The 9,764-nt window shown below is 36.3% G+C and overlaps 1 protein-coding gene across 1 annotated transcript in view; it reads left to right on the top strand.

Annotated features, from left to right (window-relative positions):
• Positions 1-448: 448 nt before the first annotated feature.
• Positions 449-9,764, top strand: part of LOC150092461 (shootin-1-like) — a 253,303-nt gene continuing 243,987 nt past the window's right edge. The window contains exon 1 of the mRNA XM_090414949.1: positions 449-1,014. Coding sequence (XP_090271075.1) covers positions 909-1,014 — 106 coding nt within the window. The 5' untranslated portion in view covers positions 449-908. The remainder of the gene's footprint in view (positions 1,015-9,764) is intronic.

Genomic DNA, 9,764 nt, shown 5'->3' with positions numbered 1-9,764 from the left:
CCGCGAATAAGTTTCAAGAGGATCTTACATCGGAATGATAGAAAAGCGATGTTATTTAAATATTTTATTTCTGTAATATTACTGTCGATATCGGTTAGTGTTTTTCTGTTCCTTAGCATTTCTCTTTCCTCACTACCCAGAAAAACCATTCCACCGAAACTCCAGCCATCACGAACGAGTATTTAATTAAATAAGTTCGCGAACAATAAAGTCTTACTCCTATCACTAAAAGAACAAGAGAGCGCACGCAAACAAGTGGCATTTTAAATTGTACAAACTTTTGGCCACACCTTCTTATAGAGCCAGCGAATCGCGTACTTGGAAGGGGGGGAGATAAATTTATGACAAATGCCACCGTGCTAATTTATTTATTCTGGAAATTTGATTTCTCTTCTTTCCTATTTATATATTTCTTTGAGAATATTAAGATTATGATATAAAAGAAAGAATAAATGGAGAAATACATTAACGCTACCAAACAAAATGACGTCTCAGACCAGCGGCGGAAATGAATTAAAGATGATACAGTGGAAGCTGTAATAGGACATCTGAATGTCATTTTCTATGTAGTGTTCATGTAGACTAGGATGCATTATGCCCCGAAGTTTGCAGATCGAAATCTCCGTGGGAATTCTATAAGCTTTCAGTGTGTGTACTCCATTCTGCAGGCAGCAAATAATCTTCAAATGAAAAATTTTACAAGAGGAAATGTCACTGTCAATTGTGTACAAAAGAAATTACGTACAGTGGGCGTGGAAGAGGTAGTTGTAAACTTAACATTTTGCAGTAACAAGGAACAACTGCAATATCAAAGCTAATAAATGCGGTGTCGGATTAACGAAACCTGTTTATTTATATAATTATATAAATATCCCCCTCCCCTCCCCAATTCTCCTCTGATTTAAACAATGGATGAAAAAAGGCGTTCCCGAAAAACCGAAGTTGCTGAATGGAAAGCAAAATATGAAATTACGGATCAGAAATATCAGAGATTGAAAACAATTACTCAAAAAGGTAAGAATTATATATATGTTAGTGTTCATACTGTTTTATTTAGCTTTCATTTCTAAGAGACAAGCCATTAAATAAATTGCGAGATACTGTAGTTCAAACCCGGCATCCGATATACGGTTTCAAGAAAAGCAGACGATCCCATTCATGTGACAAGCAGAAGTGCGAATATTTCGATATGATTGGTTGCGAAATGAGATTGAAAAATGTAGCAAATATGAGAGATATATTAGAGCAAGCAATGGAGGGAGGGACAACATAAGTACAATATATATTGGTAAAATTTTACTCCTCCAGTCTTTGCAAGTGTTATTAAAATCTGCACAATCTACTGCTCGTAGAGTAGACTGGAAAATCCAGTCTACTCTACAAGCAAACAAAATCCAGTGCATGTGCAACAGTTTGCTCTGCTTTAAAATTTCTGGATGTCTGAGCATTTTAAGCTATAGTAGCAATTGTCGATACATCGCACTTGATAGACTTCAAAGTGTCATCCGTAAATGGCAGGCTTCCGTTTTGTTTTCAGGATTTGGGCTCGGCCCTACCTCTGTCACAAGATTTATCATAACTTTATTTGCCTCTCCTCCATGTTACGTTATAAACTTATTAACAAATATTCTCTCATTATGTTTCATTTTTATAATTTTGAAATCCAGATATCCTTCCCAAGTAGCAAGGCTACATTCCTCCCACCAAAAAATAAATAAATAGAAGGAATGGATGTGAAGAAATTTTCATTTAAGAATAATCCCCATCCCTCGAAGGAGAGAGCAATTGTCCATTCCTCCATCAATACCTCATTGGTGAAAATTTAGTATATTACGAAATGTTGATAAATCTGAAAATATTCGCAATCGTTCCTGTTAAAAGTAGAAACTCGGCCACTTTTACAATGAGCGAAATTTAACGCGCTTCGGTCGTTCTTCCAGTTGGCGACTTCGATTTTTCGTGCTTGTAAATAGGTGAACTGTACGTGAGTGACGCACAGAAAAAAAATATCACTCCACCACAGAAATTAGGGAGCAACTGCACATTCCTTCCTTCGAGGGATGGGGATTATTCTTTATTATTATTATCGTGACACCTCCAAGGAGTCTGAAGACTCATCGCGGGAGGACACCTATTGTACAACTCTCCATCTCCACTACTACACAGAACTTAAATAATGAAAATTTCTTCACATCCATCCCTTCTATTGTTTTTTTTTTTTTTTTTTTTTTTGGTGGGAGCAAGGGAAGAATGTAGTCTTGCTATTTGGGAAGAATATCTGGATTTTCAGATATTTTTCAGATAATTCAGGTTTATCAACATTTCGTAATATGCTAAATTTACACCAATGATTTATTTGAAACTTTTTATATTATTACGCATAAAATAGCACACAGAGAGGATTCTTTGTTTATCATTATTTTGTATCCCAATCGTTACTATCTAGAACCTCAATTTCGTATACTTCTTGTGGATGAAGTTTTGTTTTTGCTAAGCGAAAATTTTTTTTTTTTTTTGCTACAGTAAGCAGGAACTGAAATGCACAAATTAATCCATCGTCTTTGTATTCTCCAAAGGAAATGGGCTGAATTCTGAGTCCCTAATTTTTGGGAAGTTAGTAAACTAGATGTTAATAAGGCGACGAGATATATCGATATATCACTGCGTGCTTTAAGGAAAAATCCGCGGAGAAATATTAAGATTTTTTTTCCCCATGGGAAAGTGGTAGCCGATCGCATACGGAGGTAGAGGGTTTTATTCCCAGAAACTCGTGTCTTCATCCCGAAAAGAAGAACATTTGCGCTGACCTCTTAGAATTAATTGCTTTAAGCACCATCCATCTTAATGAAATGTTAAGGGGAAATTAATTCGTTCCCTTAATTACTTGTTTACCAAGAACATTACAAAAGGAAAGTTTCCCAAAGATTAGAAGAAGAAAAAAGTACAATTGTTTCCACTGTATAAAGGGTTGAAAAGACAGTCTTCAGGTCAATCTGTGCATCATTGTGTTAGACTGATTCAACGTATAAGTTAAGCAAGGCAAGATTTCAGCATTGGGGTGAAGATAGGATTTTCTGATAGCTTGAGTTAAGTAGAGGTTGTATTTTAGCATTAGTATTTCCATATTACAGTAAGATGACAGATATATTGGATAAAGGGAAATGTATGTCCTAATATAGCTAGGTTTACAATTAGCCAGATTTTCATATACCAAGTTGGTATTTATATTGTAGTAGATGTTGGTTAGATAGGAAATTAGCTACCTGATGATAATATCACCAAGGCAGGTCTCTTTTAGGACAGTTATTTAGCAGTCATTCCACTGAAAACTTCATATGTAATAAACTTGTTCAAACCTCTACCTGTCACTTCATTAAACTCTTGGTTGAAAGAAACATGATAGAAAACGAACTCCCTAGTCCTTTCAGTCTACTCATAACCAGAACTGGTTCTATCCCCACCTTTTGTTGAGTGTTTTTTTTTTTTAATATATCCTGCAAAACATGCAGGATGAAAAACCAAATGGCACATTTACAGACCTTGTAAATGTGCCATCATAAATTTGCTTTGCTAATGCCAAAAACCAGCCCTGATTATAACTTCAGTGGAGCTAAGAGACTCATTGTGAGAAGTCTCATTAAGCAAGTAACATATCTCTCATATTGAACGTCAAATTTATTCATATCCTGGCAGTGCCTGTCACCACTCTGTGCAAAAAAATGCATTCTTCACTTCCCTCTATGACATGTCTTTTTATATAACCTCCAGGAATGGTTTCTCATTCATCCCACTTCTTCCTGTATAATACCTTCTGCATTAATTCTGTAAAATCCCCTCACCAAGTTTAATGTAACCATCATATCATTTTTTTTTTTTTGCCTCTCCACCAAATTCTTCAATTTGCATTTCCACCTACCTTATAACCAATTACAAAATCCTGACATTACCTGTCCCTTGTTTACATTCTTACTGTTGACAATATGGTACGTGTATTATAACATTAACATATAAGTTAAAAAAAATATATATTTGCCTTAAAATGACCTCTGTGAAACATCACTAGTGAAAAATGTGTTGGATACTCTTCTGGGATACACAGCTTGTTGATATCAAACAGCCATTCTTGTATCAAGAAGGCAGGATGGAATTGGATCTTATTTTTTAACCACATCTATCATGTCATGTGAATCACCTTTTATGTTGTACCCAGTGGTGCACCCAGAGGGGGGGGCCAAGGGGCCCGGGCACCCCTAAAGAAAAGGAAAAAACACTAGAAAAATTTCCAAAATCTTTTCCTAATTAAAATTCATTTTTTTTATTTATGTTGTGTGCTACTTATGAATTAGCGATCACTGCAGATGCTCAGTTATAGGTCGTATGAGATGTGTAGTGTGTATTCGCAAAACATCTGCTCAACTCGGCCTTCCCCCCAAAGGTTAAATCCTGAGCGCTCGGCCCCCTCCAAGATTAAATCCTGAGTGCGCCACTGGTTGTACCTACGTGGAATATTTGAATAAACTGTGTAGGCAGATGGGTGAGCTAATGATTCACCAGTGCCCTTGGTTCCACCACTACAGCTACTCAGGAGCTTGCCAACCATGCCTTGGATACCCATCACAAGATACGATGGAAAAAAGCCACCTTTCTCCACAGGAACAAATTCATTTATGAAAGACTTCCTGGAAACTGGCTCAACCTTGAGGAACTACCCGAACCTTAGTAAATTTGGTTATATGAAACTGCCACAAATCTGGGAAGCACTCATCCTGAGAACCAGCCCAATGGTCAAGAACACCCAATCTAGCCTACTAGAGGGCACTATCTAGTCACTACATACGATAAGTATAACTGAAGCAGAAACAAAAGACATACTTATCATATGTAGTGACTGCATGCACATATCCGTTTTGTTCATTGTTCCCTGATGGTGGCAATTTGACTTTGCTGAAATATTGGAAGCATTAAATTTTTTCTAATTAATATGTTAATTTTCTTAATAATCTAGTTATGAAGGAATAATGATTCATTACCAGCAAAGGTTGGTCGATTGGTAGAGCCTCTGCTACTAATGGGTCATGGAACAAAAAAAAAAAAAAAAGTTAAGCAAGTTTGAGCACAGTTAATAGTTGGAAGGGATCAATTGTTCGATACTGTTGGCACACTCTCTCAATGAGTCTTTGGACTCCATGGAGGTGTCACATAATAATAAATAATAATAATTGTTGCAAATTCATACCTTTTGAAGAAACTTGTTAATAGATTCCTTTCTTCTCTTTAACTACTTGCTCACACATGCCACAGTTGTGTTATAGGTTTTGTGACTTATGTGTGGAGTCAGTAAGGTTTGAAATTTGGAAGGCAAGGATTAGATGCTATGTATTCAGTTGGAGGATCTTTGGGAAATAATGAGGGAAATAATTAACCTATTCAGGGCATAATAGATAAGACCCTGAGCTTATCTATTATGCCACTATAGAGCCTAGGGCCTAGTGAATAAGATGAGTGATATGATTAAGACAAGTTGGTAAGGTGTTTTTTTTTCCAGATTTATGTAGAAAAGATTTTTCGTGGTGGTAGATTACAGGTGCAGAAACAAAAGTGCTATCTGGAAATTGTAAAAGGAGGATATTAGCAATGGAGTGAGGAGTGGATTTTTTCCTTGGAACATGTTGGAAGAGTAAAAAGAAGATACAGTTATGGAGCAGTTTGAGCATTGCTTGATAGTAAGGACTTTCAATATGGAATCCTGACTCTAGATCTATAGATGATAATATATTGGATTCGGACATTATTATTAGATGTACATCTTCGTGAGGTCTGAAGACTCATTGTAGAATGCCAACTAACTCTTTTCACGAAATACATATTGTACATCTTGAACTCATTCAGTGAAAAAGCACTCCAGATGGAAACTGATTCCATTCATTCATTACTCTCTCTCCAAAAAAATCTAGTCTAATCTCCTTGTTAACCATCCATTTATTCAATCTCCAGAAATGACCCTTGTTCCTCCCCTTTCTACTCATCGACTGAAATTTCCTCTGCATCAGTCCTATAAAGTCGTTTTTATGTTTGTATCATATCATTATTTTCTATTTCTTCTGCAACCCACAAACCCTCAATCTGTCCTCATAGAAAGCATTCCACAGATCACTCATCATGGTTACTCACTTCTGGATCCCCTTCACTTCCTCGTTGCAGAACTCTAAGATGACTAGATCTGTCTGCAGTAATCTATATATAGCCTTATCAAAGCTAAAATGATGGATGGAAGTTATTCTCTAGGTAATGAATCCTATAAGCTACTGTGGCCATTTTTGTAATATACCCCTCTGAACTTCAACTACTCCTTAGCTACCACAACTCCAAATCCCATCCTCATCAATTCCTTTGGATTCCAGTTCTGTCAGTGTAGTATGCAGCTCATAATCTTTTCATCCCAAAATGCATAACCCTGCACTTTTCAAGATTAAACTGTCCATTATCCTTGCCTCTACTGTCAGTCTAAACCATTCTTTAGAATCTTTGCATCACCTTGTCTATTACTGTACAGTTTTGCATCATTAGCAAATAACTAAATATTTTTCTTCAAATCACGTATATAATTCGTGTATATTGAATAGTAGCTCTGTAGCACATCTCCTTATACTACTACTTGTTATCTATCCATCAACCACCCTTCTATCTACATCTCCAGCTTTTGTATTCATCCCTATTTGCGTAATAGTTTCATAAAGTATACTCTCACATGTCTTTGCAAAATCCAGCAGTATCATTATGTAGTCATTCCCTTTATCTGGTTCACCTGTCACTATCATAAAAAAAAAGTGAATAAATTACTAAGGCATTAGTTTTATGGAGAATGAGTGGGATGAAGATGTACTGGAAAGAGTAAAGAGATAACTAAGGTGGTTTCTAGTCTCTGCAGTGTCGGTTATGAAGTGATTGAAGAAATGAAGTTTGCAGAGATATCCCTCCTCCCCCTGTAGATGGAGGGATACCTCATGAGACATAAGCTGGTGAGGAGTTGCTATGAGATTAATGTGGAAGAGTTTTTGTAAAATAGGAAGAGACAGGGATGGAACAAGAGGCCATTCCTGGATGCTATATAAGTGGGATGTGAGAAGAGGAGTGAGGAGTAGGTTTTTTGCATAGAGTGGTTGGCAAATAGAATACTTTGGCTAAGAGTGTGGCAAGTGCAGAAACAGAGAATGAATTCAAGTCACAATTTAAACAGCTGTGTTGTGTGTGTGATACAGTGGAACCTCCCACAGTGAGTTTCTCAATTCGATGGAGACCTGGTGAGTCATTGGCTATTTACCCAAATTCTAGGGCATTACTGAAGTGTTATAAAACTAATATATGAAAAATAAAATAGGAGGAAATTTGGACATACCTTTTTGGATGTTTTTTTCTGTCTCCTTATCACACATAGCTAGAGCTGTTGCCGCCTGGGGCGGTCCCTGAGTTTGCTGCCCCTCTCAATACCAAAAATATTACAAAAAGTCAAAACGACATATAGGGAAATAAATTAAAACACTATGTTTATTTTTGAAGCAAAACTTTAATTTCAACATTCTAAAAATGTTATTTTTTCTTGTTTTTCTGTTAGCAAAATCATCAATGACATTGCCGAAGTCTATTTCATAGTAATATAGGTAATTCTTAATCAATTTTATTTAGAAAAACTCCTCTCACAACTAGGGGCACGCCAAGGGTATTTGCCGCCCGGGTGCAAACTTTTATCGGCCACCCCTAATACTGTATCGTATAATCCAAATTAGATATTAGTTACATAAAATGCGGACCTATCAATGTTGCCACTCGGGTGCGGTGCACCCCTTGCACCCTTGGGTTGGCGCAGCCCTGCTCACAACTAACAACATTTACAGAAATTGTGAAGAAAATTCGCAGTAGTATTACAATATTTGGAAATGAGTTCTTGAGACTGTATTTTAGAATTAATTGTAAAAGTTCAAAAAGGTTCAAAGTGCTGCCCGGGGCAGACCCCCCCCCCCCCCCGCTATGCCACTGCCTTATCACGGAGATGTGCTTCATCTGCTGTTAAAGGGGTTTTTTTTGGGGGGGGTGTGTGGAAGTAATGTGGAGGAATTATTTTTAAAAAAAACCTTTTTTTTATATATGTATAATATTATTATTATTAAGGGTGGGTAGAGAGTGTTTGTAATAGAAGGATCTAAAGATGGAAAGTATTTTTTGGGAAAGAAGAGGGATTTAAGGAAAAAAAGACGGGTGGGAGTAGAGAGGTGCGAGCCGTTTTGACAGGCGTTGTCTTTGGAACTTGTGGGGGAAGTGGATGTTATGTCATGTCGGTTAGGTGTTTCTGTCTTTGGTTATAAATTAAAGATGCCAAGAAATTATATTTTTGGTTTCATCCTTTATCCAAGTGTAAGAAAACAAAGTTTGTGTTGTCTCCTATTGGTCGGAGTCGTGACCTAATTTTTATGTTATGGAGCTTCTGACTCTTGGAGATTATGTATGGTCGGTGGACATTTATTGAGTTTTCGTTACATTTTATGGCTATCATTTCTGATATTGTAAGCATTGTTTCGTTGTCTTGTATGTCTAATATTATAGCCTCGATTTGCAGGGTATGTTTTTGTTCAAGGGCATGACTGCTATCTCAGTTTTTCCTGTACTTTGTATCCTGTTTTTCTTTTTGTTGCTGCATTTTTTATTGTATAAATGTTCTGGAATAGGGATGTTACAGTCACAGAAGTATTCTTGTAGTTTTGTCTATAAAGACCTTATGGTAGAATCCGTATAGGTGACAGACATCACAGTCTTTTTTTTTGGCAGGGAAATTTGTAAACAACATTGTGGTGTTCTAATATTTCTTTGTGTGTGTGAGATTTTGTAGGTTTTAGGAGTGTTGCCAATTTTTGGTTGGTGGTGAACACCAGCTTATAGTCAGTGTGTTTGAAAATGTATTTGTAGGATTTGTATGTGTTCTGGATGTATGGCAGTTTGATAATTTTTTGTCTTGGGAAGTTTGTTTTGTCAGTGTAATTTATAAGTTGTGTTGGGTAATTCCGATTTTGAAAAATTTGTGTTAACTTCTTTATTTCTGTGTTGAGATAATTACGATTTGTTGAAACTTGTAAGCATTTATGAATTGTGTTAAAATGACTGATTTTTTTTAAATTGAATAAGGATGGTATGAGTTAAAATGGAGGTAGTTTCCGATATGTGTGGGTTTGTGGAAAATTTAGTGGCTATTTGTTCTGATTCTGACTAATGTCAGGTTTAGGAAATTGATGGATTTGTCCTGTTCGGTTTCTATGGTGAATTTGTGTGCTAGGAATGTTTTGTCCCATAGGGAGTCCAAAAATTTGGATGTACATGTTGTTAAAGTTGAAGAAGTTTGCCGAGATTACTAGTTTGATTAGGTTTGTGATATCACTGGGTGTTAATTTTGTTCATGAATGTAGTGTGTGGTCTTCTGTGAGTAGTGTGTGTTCGATGTCTAGTGTTCTGGGGATGTCCACGTTGGTGTATAACGAAGTTGCGTCCAGTGAAGTGAGAATGTCTTTGTGGGATAAAGTTAGGTTTTTTATTTTTTGGAAAAGGTCGTCTGTGCTTATCATATTTTATTCTTCATATATTTTATTCCTATTTTACTCCTATTTTATTCTTCATATATTAGTTTTATAACACTTCAGTAATACCCTAGAATTTAGCTAAAGAGCCAATGACATTGTAAAAAAAGGGACACACTCCTAAACAAAAGTGGGCTATACTAG

The sequence above is a fragment of the Typopeltis vanoorti genome, chromosome 26 (genome assembly GCF_054136105.1).
Source record: "Typopeltis vanoorti isolate ZY-2024b chromosome 26, IOZ_Tvanoo_1.0, whole genome shotgun sequence".
NCBI lineage: Eukaryota > Metazoa > Arthropoda > Arachnida > Uropygi > Thelyphonidae > Typopeltis > Typopeltis vanoorti.
Note: the sequence above shows the minus strand (reverse complement) of the source record. Positions and strands in the feature narration are given on the sequence as shown.